The sequence below is a fragment of the Mastigoproctus giganteus genome, chromosome 7 (assembly GCF_048544385.1).
Source record: "Mastigoproctus giganteus isolate SK-2022 chromosome 7, ASM4854438v1, whole genome shotgun sequence".
NCBI classification, from domain to species: Eukaryota; Metazoa; Arthropoda; class Arachnida; order Uropygi; family Thelyphonidae; genus Mastigoproctus; species Mastigoproctus giganteus.
Window position 1 is genome coordinate 169,473,587 of NC_143581.1, and position 25,276 is coordinate 169,498,862.

Genomic DNA, 25,276 nt, shown 5'->3' on the forward strand with positions numbered 1-25,276 from the left:
AGCGCGCACAACTTAAAACGAGCAAAGTGATTAAAGAAGTGGTTACAAAGAACCTGACTGAGAAAATGAAAACAATATGAATCAAAAGCATAAGGAAGACTAGACATCCAGGAGTCATTTTCAAAACGGGCTTAGGGCAGTGGTTTTCAATCTTTTTTTAATAATGGCACCCCTGAGTAATTTATTTTATTTTGCGGCACTCCATTCAATCTCAATTTGTCTGTTAGATCCGATTCTCTCTCTCTCTCTCTCTATATATATATATATATATATATATACACACACACACACACACACACACACACACACACACACACACACACAAGGATATAATAGGAAATAAAGATAATGGTAGTACGCAACCTCCGGAAAGACAGAAGGAAGATAGCCAAAAATGTAGAAATGTAATAACCTTAAAAAAAAAGTAATGGCAGCCTATATCAGATAAAGGCGGGAAAAAAATTTTGCAAAAAACTTCAAAACGCGGTACAAAAGCAAATATGCAAATTAAAATAAAGACTGATGACGGCAAAGTGAATATTGATACAAGATCAGGTATTTCATCGGGGGACTACACCTAACCATGCATCAAAGAACTGCGTTTTCATATTTGCCAATAGCTATGCAAGAGAAAAATTTTTAAAAAAATGTGAAGCTGAACGGAAAGATAACTCTTACATAGTATGGACAAGGTAGTCCCTATGCAGTTTTTTAAGAGAAGATACAAGTAAAATTTAAATTTTTTTCTCTTGTATAGCTATTGGCAAGTATGGAAACGCAGTTCTTTGATGCATGGTTAGGTGTAGTCAAAGAACTGCGTTTCCATACTTGCCAATAGCTAGTATATTTGCTTTTCCACCTCATTTTGAAGTTATCTGCAAAATTTTTTTCCCGCCTTTATCTGATGTAGGCTGCCATTACTTTTTTTTGTAAGGTTATTACATTTCTACATTTTCGGATATCTTCCTTCTGGCTTTCCGGAGGTTGCGTAATACCATTATCTTTATTTCCTATTATATCCTTATACTTACATCTGCATCCATTGCTGCTGCTTTGCATGCTTCGGTGCATTTGCCATATCCTATCCTGTTTATTTAACCTTCAAATATCTCATTTGTTTTTACTCTTTAATACTATCTCTTGAATATTTTATATCCTTATATATAATATTAAAAAATATATGTAATATGATAGTTATAACAATAATATAATTATAAAAATTATATTTCAAAATACCGATTATATATATATATATATATGGTATATAATAATTTTATTCTTTATATAGAGGTACTAAGTAAATATCAATTATAGATCACAAAATTAAAAAGATACTGTACACCTTTTTATAATGAAATAAACATATAAATTTTAAAAAATAATAAATTTAAGTAACTTAAACCCAAATTATGTGGCACCCTTGGAATGTTGTTGCGGCACCTTAGGGTGCCGCAGCAACATTCCAAGGGTGCCACGTAAACCACTAGCTTAGGGCAAAGGTCCCAAAGAAGAAAGGACTTTCCATCCTACTCTACGATATTGACCAGAGTATGACACGAGACGAACTAAAAACAGAGATCTTCAATAAGAACCTAAGCATCTACCTCCAAGAAGAAATAGACGAAGATATAAGTCCCAAATTCAAAACCATGGTGAAATCCCCCACAAGGGCCAATTGGATTGTAGAGCTATCTACCAGAGTTTGGCAAATCCTAGCAGCCCAAAATAGGATATTCCTTGGATGGGGCAACCATAGATTTAAAGAATATATATATTGATCCCCAAATGTTATCGATGCCTCTGTTTCAGCCACACCTCGCACACAAGTAATCAGCGAGAATCCACCTATGCCGAAAAAGGACATGATTTCAAAGACTGCCCATCAAAAGATCAGCCACTGGTTTGTGCCAACTGTAAGGTTGCAAAGACTCCCCACCAGCACTCTATAAGGAACAACAACTGCCCAGAATACCAAAAGATAAAGAGCCTGTATCAACTACGAATTAACCATGGATAAGCACCCTACGTTAAAGCACATACCAGAGATTAAGATAACCCAACTAAATGTGCAAAGGGCAAGGATTGTTGTGGATCAATTGAAAGTCAAGATAGTTGTTGTTGTTTGTTATTTTAGGAGCATTAGCAACTAAGGCCATATTGCTCCGGGATATGCGGTGGTCATTCCCTGACCTTTCCGCATCCTCCGTATTTGGTGGTGACGGGCTCGAACCCTGGTCTAATCAAGAAGAGTATGCTACGCACTACTGCTCCTTCCCACCTGGCTACGGAGGCGCCTGAAAATCAAGATAGAGGGAAAACAAATAGACAATTTTCCTCCAGGAACCCTACATCCATTCCAGGGCTGTAGTGGGCTACCTCATGTCCTACAAAAATTGTTCAAAGTACAACTGATCATCCATGAGCTGCCATCATCGTTAGAAACCCGGACATCATGACGACCAAGATCACTCCAGTCTGTTCCTCTACCAGTGCTTGCACCCAAGTTAGTACCCAACTTGGAATGCTGTTTCTCCTCTCCCTCTACTGCCATCCCAGGGAAGACATCTCCACAGCAATAGCCATTACACAAAACAGCTCTCCAGCTTCTCCTGGGAGTGGGGGGTGACTTCAGAAATGATTTGACTCCGACTGCTGCTCTGTGCTTTGGCACAGCCAAACACCAGATAGAACACCACAAAGAAATGGTGCAAAGCTACTACAACTTTGAGTATTGCAATGCAAGATATTGGGGACATGAGTTAAATACATCAAATAAATACACTAAATGCTGTCATAATGGAAAGGTTTCACTTGATCCACTGTCTGAGACACCTACTCTATTACGAGTTCACAACAATGGGCACAGAGATTAAATCACTGCCTGGAAATGGTCCATACTGTTTTAGAATACATGGCCAGATTTGATTTACCATTTGGTCTCACCACTATATCCAAACGAGGCAAATAAGCCAGGATATGGACAACTTTATATTTTCGATTCTGCTGAAGCAACAACAAAACAGCTTGAAAAAAAATCAAACCAAGGAAGTATATGGCCGAAATAATAAAACAATTGGATGAGATGCAGCGACGAGTTAACCCATTTTCTGAGTCATATAAACAAATGCATCAAATAACCCAGGCCAATCTAACAATGAATGTGCACATGGCATAAGTTAACGGGACTTAGATAAGAGATGATATAATGCACCTACATCCAAAACAGAGGTTGCTACAATATTTGATGGAGAGGACGGGATATATGCATATATCCCACAGGTGACTGTGGCACAGTTATATCACAGCTAAACAAGAATGGTGAAGACTGAAGGATCTAGATTAAACTATTTATGCCATAATCAGAAAGATAGCATATGTTATGCCAATACAACTAGTAAATCTGAATTTGACAGGTGTTTTGTGAAACTTTAGAATGAAATAAACAAAGGGAAATTTAAAGTTATTAATATTTAGTATTAATTTGTTATTTAAAGCTAATAATTTTTAGTGTTAATGTTAGGAAAGGAAGGCACCAGTTTGTAAGTATCACTGTCATGTAGCTCTTTGTTTAATGTATCAATATAGAAAGCATTACATATAAAGGCATAGTTGTTGGAGGTAGACATACTTGTCTACCTATGTAACAACAAAATGCTCATGTATTTCTTGTAATTGTCTTTTAATCTTAGAAAAATTGTAATACCTAATAGGATTAGATGCAAATTAAAGGTACACTTTGGAAAAATTATGTAAAAGTTCTAAAAAAAATATTATTAATCCAAATTTGAAAAGCCTCAATTGATGCAAAAGTAAAACAAAAGTTTAAGAGGTCTCTATAAAGTTGTTTCTTAGAGAAGAAGTTAAATTTAGGAGTTAACCTAAATTTGAAGCCATAAGAAAGAATCTGAGTTCTGGATAGTGTACAATATCAAGATTCCCAGAAATAATGTGTCTATAGTTAGGATGAACAAAAGATTTGTAATTTTGGTCTACATGACCAAAATTACAAAAATTAAAAATTACAAAAAAATTATTTGAAAAATGTCAAATAGCATTTAATACAGCTATTTAAAATTTGAGGGGTTGGAGTTATGGCTTATGGCCACAGATTTGTAATTACATGCAAATAAGTTGAAAGGTTTAGGGTATTTGTATCTGATTTTAACATACGTACTTTGACAACCAGAAAGTAATAAAGAACTATGTGAATTAATGCAATCACTAATATTAATAAAATCCATAAGTGTTGACTGAAATTTTAAGATAAGAATATGAAAGTCTTTTTGGGGAATACTGCTATAAGATAAAAGCCTATACTTACAAATGTCATTGATTAAATGATATAGATGAGCAGATTTAAAATGAAAGGTTTGGATAAATCTACAAAGTGCTCTGAGAACACTAAGACCAAAAAGTATATTATGACTCAATTATATACTGAAAATATCAATATCCCATTGATTGAGTAGAAGGAAAAAAAGTCACCTAAAACTTTGTTTTACTTTATGTCTTTAGGCTTTTAATAAGACCTAACATAGAAGTCTTAGTAAGATATTTAACAATCTGAAATTTAAAATAAATGCATGTTTAGATATATGATTAAAAATAAACTAGTGGTTGAACTTATTATTAAGAGCATAAGGATAAAGAGAGTAATATTTAAGCATAAAGATTTCTTCCTGTTTTAATCTCAAATTGAGGTCATAAATTTGTGCCAGAAACAAAATATAAATACAGTAGGCCCTCGATTTAACAAAGCCCAATTTAACAGACTTCGGATTTAACGGACAAAAAATTTCTGTCCTAAAGGAAAAATTTAGAACTTTAGAAATTTATAACTTTAAAAATTTAGAAATTTGCGAATAGACCACACTATAAGGTTGGGTCAATGAGTCAGCATTATCTTATCATGCATCTGGTGTTGGGCTCGGGGTATTATGTCATGCAGGCAAGGGGGGGGGGTTAATAGAGGGGGAGTGATTAGCGGTGTGCATCAACACTGTCAGTCTTCCAGTGCAGTTCATCCTGTTCTATTGTTTACGTTTTGGCTGTTTTTGCATTTTACATAATTGTGATTTTCACATATTTTATTTATTTATTTTTTTTTTTTTTTTTTTTTTTTTTTGGTAGTTGTTGGCGCATAGGCTTCTGTGGCCATAATGCACCTCCCAAGGTTTTTGCAGTACTTTGATCCAAGCCCGAGGCAGGAATCGAACCCGCGACCTTTGGGTTGCCAGGCAGGCACTTTACCCACCCGGCTAGCCCGGTCGGCCACACATATTTTATAATAAATACGTAATATTTGTCTATCATTATAGCCTTGCAGGATAAAGAAGTAAAGCGTAAACGTGTTAACTTTAGTGTTGCACAAAAAAATCAGTGTTGCACTGATTTCTTAGAACTTGAGAAGCTTGAAGGTAGTGTAACTGTTGCACGTGTGTGCGAGATTTATAGAGTCAAAAAGCACAGTTTCAGACACTCACAAAAATAAAAAAACTTAAGGAGTTTACATTAAAATACAGTGTAGATGGTTGTTCCAAGACTACTTCTACAGTTGGTAGTAGAAAAAATATAAAAGTAGCCAAAGATAAAAACTTAGAGGAAGCAGCACACAAGTGGTTTGTTCAGCAGTGCTCAAGTGGTGTTGTTGTTAGAGGTGTTGAGTTTGAGTCAGCTGCTGAAAGGCTCGCTAAAAATATGGGCCTAAAATTTCAGGGGAGTGAGGGATGACTGTGGCATTTTTGAAAGTGCACGGCATTGTTAATAGAAGAACCTGTGGTGAATCTTTAGGTGCAGATGAAGAACAAGTTGAAGCTTTCAGAAAATATCTAAATGACCTCATTAAAAATGAGGGCCTCATTTTATCACAGCTTTATAATGCTGATGAGACTGGGCTTTTTTATCATGCTGTTTCTGAAAATACCCAGGCTTACAAGCATGAAACAAGCACAACAAGGAGCAAATTTCAGTTTTACTTTATGCAAATGCTGATGGCTTGTATCAGTTTAAGCCTATGGTAGTTGGTAAGGCAAAAAAAACCTTGTGCTTTAAAAGATTAAATGAACCAGTTACCGGTGATATATTCCCACACAAAAAATGCCTGGTTTACAATGGATATTTTCTGTGACTGGTTCTTTAACCATTTTATTCCTAATGTGTGACGCTATCGGACAGATGTGCTGAAAATTCCTTCTCATGAAATAAAGGCTGTTTTACTGCTAGATAATGCACATGCTCACCCTAATACTGAGAGGTTAGTTAGCAGGGATGGGAGAATTAAATGTGTTTTTCTGCCTCCTAACACTACTTCACTGATACAGCCGATGGATCAGGGTGTAATCACTGCATGTAAGAGGTTGTATAAGAAAAAGTTTTTCAAAGAGGTGATGGTTGTTTTGGAAGAAACAGAAGACGCATAAGAAGATACAAGAGACACCAGGATACTGCAAAATTTACATGGATACAAAATCAGATGTGCTATCTTCAACTTAGCAGCAGCTGTGTAAAAATATATGAAGATTACTACCTCGGCCAATGCTTGGAAGAAGTTGTATGACGTAGACGAGGCATCTAATTTTCGGGGAACTCTTCTGAAGGCCGGCAATAAAAATGCAACTGAGAATTATGTGGAACTGGCTCGAAAATGATGAAGGTGATACGGGCTATCAAACGTTTTCTGAGGTAGAGATTGCAGAAAATGTTCTTCGTGGAGAACAAGAGGACAATGATGATGACAAAGAATCAGTTGCACCTCATCCTAAATTGTCTATTATAAGACAACATATGGATGACATTATATTAAATCATCATCAGACCCTGATGTGCTTCCTTATTATGAACATTTGAAAGAATTTCAATCTACAGTAATAAGGAAGCAGCACCAAGGTGTAAGGCAACTGAAGCTTGATGATTTCTTCAAGACCACTTCATCAACTGGACCTGTTTCACCAGAACCCTCTACCAGCAAGGAATTAACATCTCTCCATTCTTATGACAGTTGTTTCTGACCCTGAAAATTGTGATTCTTTCAATTAAGTTAATATTAATATTGAATATTATGTATTTAATGTGTTTTTTTTTTTTTTTTTTGTATATTTTTTATTCAGTGGAGTTTAAGAATTTTAAAGTATGTTTTTTTTTTCCTCTAAAATGGATTTAAATGAAGAAACTAATGTTCACATTGAAAACAGCTTTGTGTGAGTTTTAAGGGGGGAAAAATTTTTAAAAAAGTGGTGGAAACACTCCATTAGTTACATTTTTTTTTTTCTTTCAATATGAAACTTCTTTTAGGCATTTGTTTCCACAAAAGTCCTGCTTCATCTATGTTAAAAACTTGTTGAGAAGTATAACCATAATAATCCTCTTCAATAATTTTAACAAGTTCTTTTTTGAAAGTTTCGGCTACTTCATCTGCACTTGCGGCTTCTCCCTGGATTTTAAATCTATTCAACCAGTCCTTACCAGTTCTAAATGGTTCCACTTTTTTTTTTTTTTTTAGGTGAGTTTTCTTCAGATAATCATATTGGCTAATATCTCTCTCTTTTATAATATTTAACTTAACTGAATTCTGCATTGGATATTATCTTCAATAAAATTAGTTAAAGTCTTTCCATTTCAACCCTAATAGTCAGCCTAGCTCTAGTTGCTTGCAGTAGAACAGCTATCTTTCCTGCTGCTAAAATTAATTCTTTATATTTTTTATAATTGTTCTTACAGTTAAACTTGCAAGTCCTAAATTATGGCACACATCCGCTTGTCGTTGACCGGAATCGATTCGCTTCAAAACGTCTAATTTAATTTTCAAATTCAGTCTTTTTCTTGCATTTATAGTCTTCGTACTGTGCCCAGACGTTGTTGGTTTTTCATTCTTATCGGCCATTATTAACTCTTCGAAACTGTAACTGCGTTGGTCGCACTAATTATGATACAATATTCAAGTACACTGTCCATTACGCACGATGTCTAATACTGTACTGAGTGATGACTAGACTTTGGATAAATGCATATAACACAAATATTACAAGCAACATACTTGATAATTTTTTAAAATGTTGATCTCGGAACTACGTAACAAGTCACTGTACCGCAATTAATTTAGCGTGCAAGAAAATTTCACTGCACTTGGGAAACGTTTTAATGCTGTTTTGGTATTCATTTTCAAGCTATCGACTCCATCAAATGAAACGATTTCATTAAATATGCCAAAGATGTAATCTGTAAAAGAGCGTTATAGTGATCTGTGACAGTGTTATAGTCAGATATGGGTTATAATATAAGAACAGCGTTATAGCGAATCAGCGTAAAGCGAACCGCGTTATAACAGGGGCCTGCTGTATAATAAGAGAAAAACAATTACAAAATTGATAAAATAATAACAAAATTGACAAAATAATTGACAATTTTTTTTCACTTTATATATATATAAATAAATACATCCTATCCTGCTATAGTGCATGACATACATTCTGAAAAAACCATGTTAAGTCAGAGATAGATTCCATAAAAGATATAAACTGTCAATACTTCACATATTCAAACATGTTTTTATCAATACATATTATGCTATGATTATTAAATAGCATATTAAAATTAAAAGGTTATTAAATAAAAATTTATCAATTTAAAATATATATGAGCAATATTATTTTATTGTTTCAAATTTTTCATTCATAGGAGGGTGGGGGGGGAATCACCTCATATTCTTCCTGGGTTTTTTTAACAAAAAATTAATATAAGGTTGGCTTCCTAGCTTACTTTTTGTTCTCTTCAAAAATAAATCCGTAACTGCTCGTCAGGCAATTTTCTTTTGAACAAGCAGTTTCTTCGCTGTCCAAATCCAAAATGTTGGAAACCATTTCCACAGAAACTTTAAAATTTCAATTTTTATTTCAATATTTAATTCTTTCTCTCTTTTTTTTTTTTTACTGATGCTATATAAGCTTGCTTTCTTGCATCATTTATCATCACTAGTACTGTACAACCAATCAAAATATGGCAACACACAGACAACCATAAACTGAAATGATGCTAGTAAGAATGTAACATGGTGGAACATGGGTTTTGTGTAACTTCAAATTTATGTGCATAATGGCAGACAAGGTGTAAAATAAATATATATATAACTTTAAATGTGAGTTTTAAGGTGGCAGTTATAGCAGGATGAGTTATACATGTCATTATATTTCATTATATTATAGTGAAATCCTCAGTATTTATATTTATATATCAAAAAAAAGTTTGCAAATTGACAAGAAAATTACATAGTACCGCTTAGGCTGTTCAAAATAATTTGAAAGGAATTTAATCCCAAGGCCACATAAGGTACTATATCAATGTCTGCAAATTGCATACATTCTGCAGTCAGTTACTCTGCTATGCAGGATGAGGGGAAAAAAAAAAAAATCTGTACTTACAGTGGCATCATCTGAACCTGTAGCAATAGCATCTCCACTTGGATAAAATTTAACAGTATTTATATCTGCCTCATGACCTTCAAAGGACTGCACACACTGTCCTGTCCTCATATCCCAAATAAGAGCTTGTCGATCACAACCCTATTCACAATATATGAAATAAAATTATATTCTAACTAAATTCATTATAAACTTACACATCCTTATTTTTTTTGTAAGAAAAAAATCTTTGTTCTTTGGTTTTTAAGTCAAGCTGATATAGTTAATACCACAAGAACATCTAAAAAAAAAAATCAGCGTTATTTGTGTAGTCTTTTGAGTGAAAATAAAACTTAAATTAAAAAAAAAAGAACTAACTATACTTCAAAAGATATGGTCAGTGATTTTTATTCTATAATAAAAAGACAATCAATAGACTTGTTAGAGAAAAGCTATTGGTTATCCTCTTAAGCATACTTTGTGCCAACTGCTGGAAGGTATCAGCCAAAATTTGCTGCTATCCCTGAGGCATCCACCAGAACCAGTTTGTCAGAAGTCCATTTTGGCCACAGCATTCCATTTCACATCCATAGGTATTCATTGTAGTTGAAATTTAAGCTCTTAGCTGACCAATCTGATTTTTTGATGTCATGGTCCATAAACTGGTCCTACATAACCCTCCCTACATAACAAACAGGCCTATTTCCATAGTACTTGCCACAACGTAGGTAGTGCATAACTGTCCAAAATATCCAGATCACGGATTTCATGGCTTCATGCTCTGCCACCAATGGATCAAGTATGAACTAGCTGAAACTACTTTATACCATCAGGCCAGCTGCACCAAAATTCATGGTTGAGATGATACACACCAACAGGAAGCATTCTCCAGGCAATATTGACATTCAAATCAGATCTATTGCAATGAAACATTATGTAGCAAGATGTGTCACTCCAGAACACCTTCTTCAACTGTTTGGAGTGCATGAATGTCAGAAATGATACCAGACCAATGAGCAGCTGTCCTACAATGGAACTCAAGGTTATGTAACTCCTCACACATGATTAATGTACTGATAAATGGTACTGTGTCCTCTTGGACCTTATTTGAAATGTTTTCTGCAGACAACATACACAAGGAATGAACTATTCTCTTTATGCTTCATCAAAGACATTCTGTGAGTTTGAAAGACCATCCAGACACTTTATTTTACTTTACGGTATTATCAACAGCCTTCCACCTTTGAGTAGCATCCACTACAGAATTCTGAGAGGTTCACATGAGTCACAGTTACATGCCCAGTAAGGCAAGTGTGGCATCCAACCTCCATCCCATATTGAATGTCTAAATTCTGATCCATAATCTACACTAGCTTCCATTGTACTACTGCTTCAAAGACAAACCCACAAGATTTATAGTGATATGTTTGGGCTAACAGACTGTAGTGGGAATTCTGGCACAATTCAAAAAACAGAGGGTGACCAAATTCTTTTAATCACGGAAATTATACATACATATATACCAATACACTGAGTTGGATTTGCAATACCAACATCTCCCCCCCCCCCTTGCATAGGAATGGACTGGTCTGGGCTCAAGTCAAAAAGACATGACTGTAGTTCACACATGTGGCACAGTTTTTGAGTGTCAGAAAGGAAGAAAAGAACGGGTCAGCGTCAAGATTTTTCTGATATCAGACAGGGAATGATTGTGGGGACAAGACGTGTATAGGTGCCACAATCTTGACAACAGCCAACATAGTTCAATGCTCCCGTTCTGTAGTGTCACAAGTCTACCGTGACTGGCTCAGAAACAGCTGAACAGCAAATAGCCAAAGATAACATGTGGGACAGACATGTGCGGTCAATACCTGTGAACTTAGTGTCCACTCCGTGAGCACAGTGACCCAGCTTAACCACCCATTACAATGTAAGAATAGCAAGACCAATACCCACATGAACTATGCACCAGACATTAGCTCATACAGGTTATGGCAGTCAGTAGCCACCACAGGTGCTCATGCTCACTGCAAAACACAAGAAACTGCACCTTGCATGGGTACATCAACACCAATGCTGAACCACTAACATGTGGAAATTTGTTGCTTGGTTTGATGAATCCTGTTTCCAACTCTATTATGCTGATGGTCGTATCCAAATTTGAAGAAAGCAATACATGAAGCCATGGCACCTGGATGCACTGTTGGTGTTCAGCACTGGAAGTGGTGGCACTATGGTTTGGGGTATGTTTCTGTGGCATGCCACGGGTCCTCTGACTACCATTAACAACTCGATGGGAATGCCTACCTTCCTATCATCACTGACCAAGTACACCACTTCATGATGCCAGTGTATCCAAACAACTCCAACATCCATCAACAAGACAGTGTGCCCCATGCCACAAAGCCCAGCAGGTTGCTTGTTTGTTGTTTGTTATTTGGTTTTTAGGAGCATTAGCAACTAAAGCCAGATTGCTCCGGGATATGCGGTGGTCATTCCCTGATCTTTCCGCATCCTCCATATTTGGTGGTCACAGGCTTGAACCCTGGTCTAATCAAAAAGCATGTGCTACGCACTGCTGCTCCTGCCCACCTGGCTATGGAGGCACCAGCAGGTTGCTAACTGATTTCAGGAACACAACACTGAATTCTCCATCCACCTATGGCTGCCCAATTCAGCCAATCTCAACCAAACTGAGCATTTTTGGAATCTACTGGAAAAGGACATTTGATGCTATGACCATCCATCTGACAATTTGCAAGCATTACTGAACACATTCAATGCATAGGTGTTGCAGAACACCCTGCAACATCTTGTGAAGTTCATGCCAACTCATATACAGACTGTATTACGAGCAGAAGGTGGCCTCACAAGGTATTAAGTAGGTGTTGATAATGCATAGCCAACTCAAGTGTATATATGAGCATCACTCAAAGTCAAACTGGACATTTTTTTCACAGAAGGTGCGAGATGTGCATGCCAGAATGACAAAACATTCTTCACAGCAGGAGGTAGGAACATTACTATCAGTCCCTGACACATAGCCATGCACTCTAAGCATACACAATATGATTTTAAAAAATTAACTACACTTGTTAAGGAATTCACAATGAGGAACGTTAAATCTTGTTAAATTTCTGAGGTCAAAAATTGAACTCAGTGATACAACAAAGATTGCTAAGTTCTATTTCTGAAGCCATAAGAATCATGAAACTCAAGTATGCATAAATTATGCATTAGTATTAGCCATATAGTGGAAGGAAACCACAGGCTTCTGATGCACTGGTCAAAAAATAAAATAACTAAATAAGAATAAAAATATATAAAAATAAATAATAAAAAAAATAAATAATTGTTTCCCTCACAGGTAACTATATGGTTGACCTTAGAATTTCACTAAGCTAGCAGCCTCAACTATCCACAGAAATAACTTTTTCTAGTAATTAACAACTCACTGGCTAAAATAATACTTCCTACAATCCACTCTAGATTTCTTTCATTCACTATAATTTGAATTTATGACCTCTAGTTCTGAAAGTGCATACGCCGAAATATGAATGACGAGTGTGAGGATACCCGCTCATGCATCGCCTGCACAAAAATGGATATACAGTACAACTACTAGACAGGTCGGGACTGTCCCAGGAATGACAAACTTTCACGGCTTGGACACTTCAACTACTGGGACTACATGCAGCTTTGCTGCCGACGCCACAAGGCGATCCTACATCTGTGCTCACTTGCACAGGGGCTTTTACTCCAATTCCTGGGCGGGGGTGAGAGGGGACGGCTCTGCTGTTTTTCTCTCCCCCTCACCCACCCCTCTTTTCCTCCTGGTGGGGCATGGGCATGCCCCACTGACCTTCTCTGGGGCCGTCTTCCCTATTGACCCCATATTTCTGACTTTTCCTCCCAGCCTTCAGTCTCCTCCCCACTCTGACTAAATATCATAGCGTATGCCCCACACTACCAAAATTTTAATTGTTCAAATCAAGTCACGCATGCCCTTTTGGCCTCTAATAATCTCTTAGCGTCTTACCCTGAAAATCGCCACGTGTTGCATTACAATTTTTTTTTTTTTTTTTTTTTTTTTTACATAGGCCCTAGCCACTGAAATCTCAGGAAACTAGGTGGCAGGACCTGCCAGAGTAAAGCTCCATACTACTGTGTACCTGGTCTGCCTCCACGGGGCCAAGTGTGGGCAACGTTGGGCCTCAGTAGGGGTCCAGCGGCTAAATGGCCAGATGAACAACGATACATAACATTACACTTATACAAAATCCATACACTTTTAAATCTCTGGCCTTCCCAGTGAACTGGTACACCTACAATGAAAGCAACGCAGAGATGGGGGAAACCCCTGGTGCCGTTAGACATCAATACACTTTACACTTTACACACCATAACAGTGAAAATTTCACCTTCATTCATTTAACTATCCCCTCTCAAAGCTTTACAGACTTCAGTAAAATCCCTCTAAAGTACCTGGTTGTCAAACTCTGTAGCCAACACATACAGTCTTTCCTTGACTGTCTTTGGACTATTTCTAGAAGCTTTTATGTCTTTTTTTTTAGGTGTGGTTTTAAAATTGCCTCAGAAGCTTAAAACAAGCATTATGTTGTTTATTAAGTATAGTTATTGCTTGGTTGTTGTAGGGTTTAGGTGAACCAGCAATTTAGGCCATATTGCATCTATAAATGGCATGTGTTCTGTGGTCAACTTGCTCTTTTCTGGATGAAAAAACGATGCCGCCCTTGCCTGAGATTAACTAACTTGGCCGCATTGTGAAAAAGGCCCATAAAAATTCCTCACATTTGAACTTGTCAAAATTCAAGCTTTCCACTCAGCCTGATTATGCCAACTAGTAAGTGTAGTTGTACATACCTTCTAAAGAGAAAGTATCCATATTTTAGTATATTATTCCTCTGTAATACTTGTAACCTATGCAAAAAATAGTGACATTTCTCTCTTCTAGCACTGCCACAACTTCACTAAACTCCATAATATTGCAATAACTACTCTTGCTAATTATAGCTACATAAGGTGGTCATAGAGCACTTGTGAACTGATGACCAGTTTGACATTATTTTAGAGCAGTTCAGAGAGAGAGAGAGAGAGAGGAAGAGAACACCCAGTGCAGTGAAGAGAATGCCCAGAGAGAGGAAGAGAATGCCCAGTTGTGTGGAATTAAATCTTTTAATTCTATTATAACATTTACAGAAAGAATTAACTACGAAGTTGCTTCAAGAGCTTTTCTCTCATTTTCAATAACTTTGCCAAGCCAAGTTAAGACAAAATATATAGATTTTATCACATACACCCAACTAGATTCAAACTGAACAGCTCTCATATCCTGAAAAATCAGTAGTTTTTGTTTTATTTTTTTTATGCATTATTTATTTTAGTATAGCTGTAGATAATATTTGCCTCTCAATAAGAAACTTCTGTTAATCTTTTCTAAATAGGGACTTATTTACATGCACAAAAAAAAAATAAATAATAAAATAAATAAATTTTACACACAACCAAGATAAATTTTCAAACTGTAATCATTGTTTCAGCTTTACTCAGATATTGGGCATTTTCTGCCTATCACTCTCAGCTGTAAAGTGACATGAAGCTAGTCACTGACTCAGATATAGTAAATAAGTGCAGTCCACACTTAGCTATTAAGTTTATTGAAAGTGATAATGAAAAGAGAAAAAAAAAGTCATGCTTTTATTTTTGCATGGAATACACAGCAAATAGTATCCCGACAACATGGACTCTCCCTCTCGTACATAAACATAACACTTATTTTAACGTATTAACATTCAGTTCATATACATTAAATTATATAACTAGTAATTGCTTCAAAAATGAAACTTGGCTAGCTTGTTATCACGTGAGAAATTAATTGAAATTCTCCACAGCAAAAGGGAAGGGAAAAAACTCCTCAGAAAGAGAGATTCCTAAAAATATTAAAATCAGTGATCAATAAATTTAGTTGTAACCTAAAAGCAAGTACAACACTTTTTCTTAAGTATAGCACAACCTAATATACTGCAGTTTTTAATATACTGTGGTTATAATCATGTTCCCCACCAAAAATATAAAAAAAATTCTATATATATATATAGAGAGAGAAAGAAGCTGTTTTGGTATATTATGTTAGAGTAAATATTCATAAACAGAACTTATTCAAGATCGATCATAATAAACTGGTGGTGGGGAAGGACTGCAAATCAGCAGATTTGCAATTCTCCCCATTTTGTCTCAACCACATGGAATAAAAAAATACAGTAAATCCTTGATATTTGAAGGGAATATGTTCCTGAAAACCACCAAAAATATTAGGGCCAAAGCTTTTTGGGAAAAAAGGGGAATAGATAAGATAGACCTTTCTTATTAAGGGATATGCTAACAATAAAAAAAAAAAAAAAACTAATATGTAATAACAACTGTTTATTATAACAAAAATAAATAAAGACATTATAAATATGTTTTATATGAAGAATAAATATAAGTACGAGGAGTGGTATGAAAGTACTGCCTCCTATTTTTTCCCTAGAAAATTTAATTATAACTATGCCTTTTATATCAATCATCAATAAACACACTGTTATGCTTCCACAAAGTCACCATAATTTTCTATGCACTTCCACCATCTCTGAATCAGATGCTGTACTCCAATCCTGTAAAAGTCCTTACTCTTGCTCAAGAATGCTTTGCGAACACTGTGCTTGAGCCGGTTGCCGTCTGAAAAATGGATTCCACAGAGTGCATCCTTCAGCAGGCCGAAGAGGTGATAGCCGGAAGGTGCAAGATCCAAACTATGAGAGGGGTGAGGAAGAACAGTGCACCCCAGTTTTGCAATGACCTCCATCATGCGCAGATTGTTGTGGGGTCATGCACTGTCATAGAGAAGAAGAACCTCATTAAGGTTTTTGTTCAGACAAACTCTACAGATGTGGGCTTTCAACGTTTTGCCACGCTCCAAGAAGTCCAAAAGCAAGACCCGTCTTTGTCTCAAAACACTGTTGCCATGACTTTACTGAAAGAAAGCTGTCTTTTGAAGTTCTTGCATGGTGAATTTTGATGGTGCCACTCCACTGACTCTCTCTTCATTTCAGGGTCATAACGGTGTATCCAGGTTTCATCACCTGTGACTATGCATGAAAGAAAAACTTCTCCACTCTCATAGTGCTAGATAAGTTCTATACAGATGACTTTCTGGGTTGCTTTGTGCTCATGTGACCGCATTTTTGGGACACACTTGGCGGAAACCTTGTGTAGCCTAGTTCCTTTGTGATGGTCATCACAGAAGGTTTCTCTATACTTACTGCATTGCACAATTTGCATGTTGTGATGTGGCAGTCCTCTTTGATCAGCACGCTGATCCAGCTCTTGTTGCCTGTTATCACTGACATTACTGGCCAGCCGCTTCAGGGCTTGTCAACAATGTCACTTTCCTCACTCTTATTAAAGTTTCTTACCCAATGTCTAACTGTACTCACACCTACAGTGTTATCACCATAAACATTTTTGAGACCCATATGGATTTCAATAGGCATCTCACGAGTGCAGCACATGGTTAGTTCAAAATGGTGGATGTATGTATCAATCACCACTCTTTGCTTGATACGTACATCTGTAACATCCACCATTTTGAACTAACCATGTGCTGCACTCGTGAGACCGATCACAGTGCCACTCAGTATGGTGAAACTAGAGACTTCTAGTGACCACTCAGTGACAAATGAAATGACCTACAGCACCACATTTGAAAGCAAAAAATTAGGCATTACTTTTGTACCGGTCCTTGTAAAATGCAAAAATAAAAACATTTAATTCAGTGATGATGATGATATTGAAAACATAAGGGTAGCAATGACACAGAAGGCTGTATTACAGAGATACAGAGTCCTCCTGAAGATCTTTCTGGGAAGGTGACTTACAAGAGTCTGCAGTTGCGATACTCTTAAAAAAACTCATTGTGAATGTTTCATCTTTCCTTACAGGTATCTGTATATCCCCTTATAAATGGCTGTAAGAGGTGCCAATCCTCTTTTGAATTTTAGGCTACACTCTACCAGTCTATTTCAAGCACCTTGTCAACCAGAGTCCTAAACATGCCCAAAATCTCTGCCACTACCTAAATCAACAGTTGAGACCTTTTGATTCCTATCACTCTGTTCTTCCCCACTGCTTTTGCCACACTTTCTTTGAGGTCATTAAAACTCTCTTATCCATGTTACACACAAAAACCACCACAGCTCTTCTACAGCAATGTACCTTTCAGGTCTTTTCACGACATCAGATTACAGGAAATGTTCTTGCTGGAACAGGAAAATAAAAAATAAAGTCCAGCAGTCTAATCCAGAATCAAAAACATACTCTTAATGCACTCATTTCTATTAAAAAATGGGAAAATGATTTCCAAAATATGGTTTTTCCCTTATATGACAACTTCCAGGAACATATTAATCACTTACTCAATGGATATACCTGTTAGTTGTTTTTTTACCTAACAATAAAAAAAACTTTTTCCTGTACTTGTATGGAGAATGTACTTCTATTATTTATTTTAAACCAACCATTGGTTATTTTTATACAGCTCTGCATTCCTCAATTTTGAAAGGTATTCAGAAAGTACCACTGTTTAACTCTAATTAGAGTTAATATATCATGCAATTTGTTTGTTGAAATAATGAAGGAAAAAAGCTGCAGTATTAAATGACTGTTATCATTACATTTTATCCTTATTAAGCTTTGTTAGTTTGTGACATAAAGTGGAGATTAATGGTTACTGTACTCCTTTACAAAGTAGCTCATGAAAACCAAAACCTACAGGATCATAATAAACACATGACACATCATTCTTATTGATGCATGTTTAAATCTTATTGCCTATTTACATACTAAACTATAAACAGCACTTAATTTGGAAGTGTGGAAACAATAAGATAGTGGAAAATTTTTTTTATTCGGATATTCCTCTTACAGGAATGTGTATCAGTATAACCTATAAAATGTAAGGAGTGTTCACTTTTAACAGTCAATAGCTTAAATCAGTTGGAAGTCATTAAAAAAAAAAACTGGTAAACTTTAGTCTAATAAATGCAGATAGCTTCTAAAATGGTGTTAAAGTTGGCCTCCAACAACTGAATTATATCAAGATTGAACTATCTAATGCAATAAATATAAAGTGAAAAGTATTTTCCAATTACTGTTATAAATTATCTTACATACTGCAGATACAAATGTATTTCCTGTTTCTGAAGGGCATAAATCAATTGCCATGACATCACCAGTATGGCCATGAAAGCTCTGTAACAGCTGGGCACACTCAACATCCCAAAGGGCACATGTACTATCACCACTGCCAGTAAGAATCTGTGTACAAATATAGTAGTTATTTTGAATATAACAGCTCTCTATAAAACAATCATACATATAAAAATTCTAAAAGTACAATTTTTTTTTAAAAAATACAACTTATTAAATATAAATCATTCAAAAAAAACACAATTTTGGAATAAACAGTAGGGACGTAGACATTGTTTGCTGCCTGAAAGCACTAATCTCTGGTTGGCTTTATCTTGGGAAAAGAACCCATGTATACTGAAAACTGGAGTGATGGGGCTTCAAGGATTTCCATTTCCAATGCTGTAATGATGTCTTAACAGTACCAGCCATGACACCATGCATTATCATTAAATATGACTGGTGTTGTATCCAGGAAATAGCAGCATTCTTCTTATACTGATAGGCACAAATTATTCTCTATGAACAATTGGCAAAGCAGAGCATTTAGTGTTCACTTGTGGAACAGTATGATCCTACTCCAGTCATATCAAAATAATCAATGTTTTGTCTCAATTTCTTTGGATGCAGAACTTCTGTGGTAACATTCTTTGGGGTAGAATTTGAGTTCTGCCTCATAAAATAAAGCAAAATTAAACCTAGTGCAATTATGCATTTCATAAAAAAATTTTATCCTTCCCATAACATTAAAGGGAATATGAGAAAATAAAAAATTTGTAAATTTCCTATTAATCAAACCTCCCAAATATGGCAATCCATTATCCAATATCACTTCATTCTCGGAATATGTTTAAGAAAATGGGCAAGTGCATTAAATCTGAGAATTGAAGAATTGACAAATCTAGTTCATATATTTGTCAGTTCTCAGATTTAATAAGTGCACTGGAATTGACTGTGCAGGTGGAGAGTCACTTCAGAGCCAAGTGCTCAATGACATTGAAAAATCTGTTAGATCACAGAACTGTTTAATCATTATTTGTGAACAAGATTATCATCTCATTGATAATAAATGATGACTTACTCAGTTTGTGATTCATACATGAAACATTAGACTGAGGTAGCAATTCACTAAGCATGTTTACTGTTTGATTAATTATTTTAGAACTTTTAAACTGTCCTCTGAAAACACAAATTCGGTAACTTTCATGCATTTGTAATTGTCCATATGCCACCTAAAAGAAATAAAGTACTTTAAGGGACTGCAGCTTTTTAAAAAGCATAGAGAGGTCCTTATCTAGTGTGGAAAAGATTGTATTGTTGAAGATGCACAGTATTAGCCTTCAAAAGCAATACTGTTGCATATTTTGTAAGGGGAAATAATTTCAGTTTTACTGTATTTTTCTCCTTACCTGAACTATTCTCTTTGCTATTCTCTTGGAAAAATTGGCTACATTTGAAAAAGTACTATGTTCAATAAGTTGTGCTACAGTATTTTGCAGTCTTTTTTATGATTACAATATGGCTATCCAAAATGCAGAAATTTCCAAATTCCAGCATGGTTCCAAAGTTGTCTGATTTCAGAGGTTCGATTGTGCTCTTGCAATTCTGTAACAATGCCACTTCTTAACATTAGTAAGGGAATGGGGGAGCCTAACAAGATGAAACTTCTTCCAAGATTTGCAATACTGTTGCTAGAACATAACTGATCTCAACAATCAGTTCCCTCTCATTCAACTATCAGTGGCATTTAAAGAAACAATAAGATGCACCTTCAACTCATAGGGATTGGCAACCATTCATTAACAAGCATATAGTTCATGTCAATGTGGTTCACCTTGCACACTTGTAGAAAAATCAAAGTTGCAAGGACCCCATGCCAGAAGAAATGGTAAGAAACTGTGCTCCAGGACTTCTCGCTGCCAACACCGGAGTAATTCCTTCACAGCTCTAACCACAACACATTACTGTGCACTATGACTGGCACATTTCCAAGAAATAGAAACACTCACTTTCATCATATAGGCATAAATTCCTTGCAACAAGTGGCAATATCTAAAATAAAAAAAATATAAGGAATAAACTTTTTCTTCTATTTACTTTTCTTTATACCTTCCCATTTATGATTTCCAAACTATTATGGTTATTATTTTCTTGTGCAGAAAATACTTCTTCTGTCCTTTTCCTATCTCTTCTCCATCAACAGTTGCCACCCTCCCAATCCCTATATGAATACATTCTAACCTTACTATCACAGTTTGGTCCTCTTAACTAAATGTTCCTTAGTATCCTTGCTCATTGATGAAGGACTGTCCATAAAGTTGATCCAAGCTTCATTATATATTTGTATTTGAAGTTTCATATTTACTGTACAAGGTTACTTTAATGAAAGTTCACATCAATTGTTGTTCTTTAACTTTCAAACACAGGAAAGTTTCAATTTGATGGTTATGCATAAGGGAGATTTGTTTGTTATTGTTTGTTTGTTATTTGGATTTTAGGAGCATTAGCAACTAAGGCCATATTGCTCCGGGATATGCGATGGTCATTCCCTGACCTTTCCGCATCTTCCGTATTTGGTGGTCACAGGCTCGAACCCCAGTCTAATCAAGAAGCGTGTGCTACGCACTGCTGCTCCTGCCCACCTGGCTACGGAGGCGCCGGGGAGATTTTTAATGTTTAGAAATAAGGTTTGGGTTTCAAGTAGGAGTAAAGTTTTTTTAAATTTCTTTTGTTTTATCAGTTATTTATTATTCTTAAATGTAATCCATTTAGTAATAAATTCTTAAATGAATGAATCCATTTCTATATTAACAGAGTTTTAAATTGGAGTTTAAAATTCAACTCTGAATTATCTTGATCATAAAACATATCTACTCAGATAAGATGTACAGAGGTTTATGCAAAATATAATTGTTACAAAATAATAATTCTTTAACTGAACTTTTAAAACACAATATAACATCACAAGTTTTAATAAGAAACTGACATTTAAATATGGACTTTATGGAAATAATGATTAATCTATTTAAATGAGTTAATAATCATGAAGTTAGAAATTATTCAAACCAATGAAAACACTTACTAGGAGTCCTACAATTTTACCAGGTGAGACTAGTGTACCAGAAAGACCAAAGTGTATCACACTAAGAAACACTATCTAGAAAAATGTCTGAAGTGGTTTTAAATATTCTGTAACCTGATAATACTGACTAGAGAACCAACCAACAGGAACAAGAGGGTATGGACGATATTTAAATACTCTCAAACCCATGTTGAGATACTTTTAAAGCCATGACTGCAATACAGTCCAACCCCTGGGAAACAGAACTTAATGTGCTATAACTACAAACCTGTGACTTTATATAGTGCTGAAATTAATGCAAATTTCAAAAATAACATTCCCATGTTAGTCATTAATCAATAATTAAAAATCTAAAATTGTTCCTACCTTCCTAAATGCATTCAAACTTTTACTGCAATAGTTTCTGAAGTGATTTTCTTATGGTTTTCATAGAAAAACTGCATATGGGAGCCTGTCAGGTGCCCTGCCACTGGTTTTGCAACTATTTGGTTTTGCTTGAAGAATGGCATGCTGCCTGCAAAGTGCAGATGCTGTAGTTATTTCAATTTACTTGTTTTTCCTCTCCCACTAGTTCAACAAACACCTGCTATCTTATCCTAATTATTTTTGAATGATTCATTATTGTTTTTACAGGGCAAAGATAACACGAAACTTGATGTTATCTCAAAACGGCCATTACCCTGCAGAAAGCAATATACAATTGTGCAAATTTCATTGTCTGTGTAAATTTTAAAATAAGCCTGAAACAGAACTAACAGTATACCAAATATATATAATACTTTTTTTTAATAATATTTATATACATAATAGCAGAAATATATGCACATGAGAATTTGAAATTTCATGCATTTAAAAGTCTTTAACTGAAAGGGACTAAAACAATGATAGTTCTATTTTGTCTAAAATGTTTTTTGTAATTTTCAGGAGAAATGATCATTTTTTTGTTTTTTTGAAAATACAGTAAACCTTTGCTAATCCAGATACAGTTAATCCGGATGTTAGATAATCCAGATCGAAATATGAAAATTCTGTTCACAGTTGAGTACTTTGAAACGGGATTTAGGAAGGCAGATGAGTAACTTTCACTGCACAATGATTGACTGTGCAGAGAGAGAGAGATGGGACAAACATTACATTGTCTTGCATGTTGTTCAATATTGTTGTTGGCTCCAAGTCAGACATGCTATTGTTTATACCACTTCATTTGCATACATATATATGTACATAAGTTAACATATTTTATATAATTATGGGTTCTAAAGAATAAAAAAGTGAAATAAAAAGAAAACACTTTACTTTAACTATCAATAACTTGAAAATGGTGTTCCTGGAAAAAATATTGCTGAAAAATTTGGTATTGGCCAACAAGGCTGCATCAGATATTAAAAAAACAAAGAGAATCTATAAAGACATTTCCTTTAAAATTCAATGTGGGGAGTGATAAAAGCAGTGTATTAAATAGAGAAACAATAAAATTGCCAAAAGAAGTGTTGCTGGAAGAAGCTGTATTTAAGTGGTATTCACAGAAATGATCAAGTTGCGTTGGTGTGTGACACTAGTGCCACCTGATAAATGTATAAACAGAAAAGACAATTAACAACATAAAAACTATTGTCTTTTTATAGTTTTTAAATAAAAGCTCTACAGTGATTTTGTTTTATTTATTTTCATCAGCACTACCTATATCATTAAATTTCCCATTTATTTGTGTTCTAAGTTTTTTTTTTTTTTTTTGTCTTTTTGCTTCACTAATCCAGATTCTTGCGTAATCCGGATGACCTCTCTCTCCCAATTACTCTGGATTAGCAAGAGTTTACTGTAAGTGTAAAACATATAATTTGTTTTAAAAATTTTATTTATTTTTTACTTTAAAGCTAAACTTGGATTTCAGGAAATTTTGATACTGTTGCACATAAAGGAATACTGTACAAATTGGAGCAGCATGGCATTAAAGGAAAGTTACTGCTATGGATGAAGGGATGGTTGGTTGGGAGAAGAGAGAGTGGTCTTCTGATTCTGTTGCACATAAAAGACTGCTGTACAAATTGGAGCAGCATTGGTATTGGTATAAGGGAAAATTCCTGCTATGGATGAAGGGATGTTTGGTTGGGAGAAGACAGAGTAGTTATCAATGGACACAGCTGTATCTGCACTAATGTGAAGTCCCACAGGGTTTAGTGCTGGGCCCAGTGTTGTTTTCTGAGTTTATTTATGATACTGATGAGAATATATCAGACTTATTGTCTAAGTGTGCAGATGACACAAAGTTTGGTAGGACTGATAATGAATGAAGGTACGCTGCTGCAACAAGATCTAGAAAAATTAGGCAGATGGACTGAGAAATGGAAAATGAAGTTTAACATTCACAAATGCGAGGTACTGCATATAGGTAGCAATAATCCCAGAGTAACCTATCAAATGTGTGGTACTACACTCAGGGTGCTGGAAAATGGAAAAGCCCTGGAGGCAATTGTGCAGTGTGATATAAGTTCTCTGGGCAGTGCAGACAGGCTGCAAAGACAGCTCATGGAATTATGTCAAATGATATATAGGATTTTGCTAGCAAGGATACGGAAGTGATTATCCCATTGTGTATGGCAATGGTCAGACCCAGTATTGTCTCTGCTGATTCCTCCAGAATTTTGCAAAGGTGGCTCCAATTATCTTCTATATTTGCTCCTGCATGATAGTTTGTCAATTTGAGCTCACCTTACAAAGACATTCTTGTGGCAGTAGCTCCTTTTTATGCCTCAGCCATGATGGAGGAAATCTCGAGGTAGTCACAGTTAAAAAGTGATCTGATTCTATATCAAATCCTCTAAAAACTATTGTATCAAGTATGAATTTTCCTACTTTGTTGTTTTCCAAGGTATAATCTATAATAGATTTTGTTCCTCTTATGGACCACGTATATTTGTGTGCATCCATCTTTATGTTTAAATATTGTGTTCATTATTCTTAAGTTATTATAGATTGAGAAATCAACTTTTGCCATTTCTATTTTTGGTTGATTCCGCAAAATTGCCTACTTGATTTTGGATTTTTATATTTCCTACTCTAGCATTCATTGTCTCCCAGTAAGAGCAGCATGTCATTCTTATTTACTTTTTCTATTATGCTTTGAAGTCGGCTATAAAATTCAAAGCTATCTTCCTCTCTACCTTCTTCTTCTTCCTATAAAATTATATTAATCAATATTAAAAGATACAGTAGAACCTCACAAATGCAAAACTTACTACATATTGTCTCTGCCCTTGAACGGTCCTATACGGTCAACTAACCTTTCCAGGGGTAGTTGACCGTATAGGAACAGAAGGAAATAGAATGAGTGGAGATGGTGGGGGGGTGAAACACACCACAGATGCAAAATTTATGCATTATGTTCCATTAAGAATTTCCAAAAACAAATTTTTTTCTGTTTTACCTATTTCCTTGTCATTTTTACTATGTATTTGCAACATATAAAATCATTCATTTTGCGAGACATTCAATACTAGCTCACATTGTAGTACTTAATAGTACAGCAGCATCTATTTAGTTTTTAAAATTATTCAAT

General features: G+C 35.3%; 1 protein-coding gene across 2 annotated transcripts in view; it reads right to left on the bottom strand.

Annotated features, from left to right (window-relative positions):
* Gbeta5 (guanine nucleotide-binding protein subunit beta-5) overlaps nucleotides 1–25,276 on the bottom strand; it is a 111,146-nt gene that overhangs the window by 25,242 nt on the left and 60,628 nt on the right. For both annotated transcript variants that reach the window (XM_090377181.1, XM_090377182.1), the window contains 2 exons: nucleotides 18,624–18,767; nucleotides 9,414–9,554 (listed from right to left, as the gene is read on the bottom strand). In XM_090377181.1, coding sequence (XP_090233307.1) covers nucleotides 9,414–9,554; nucleotides 18,624–18,767 — 285 coding nt within the window. The remainder of the gene's footprint in view (nucleotides 1–9,413; nucleotides 9,555–18,623; nucleotides 18,768–25,276) is intronic.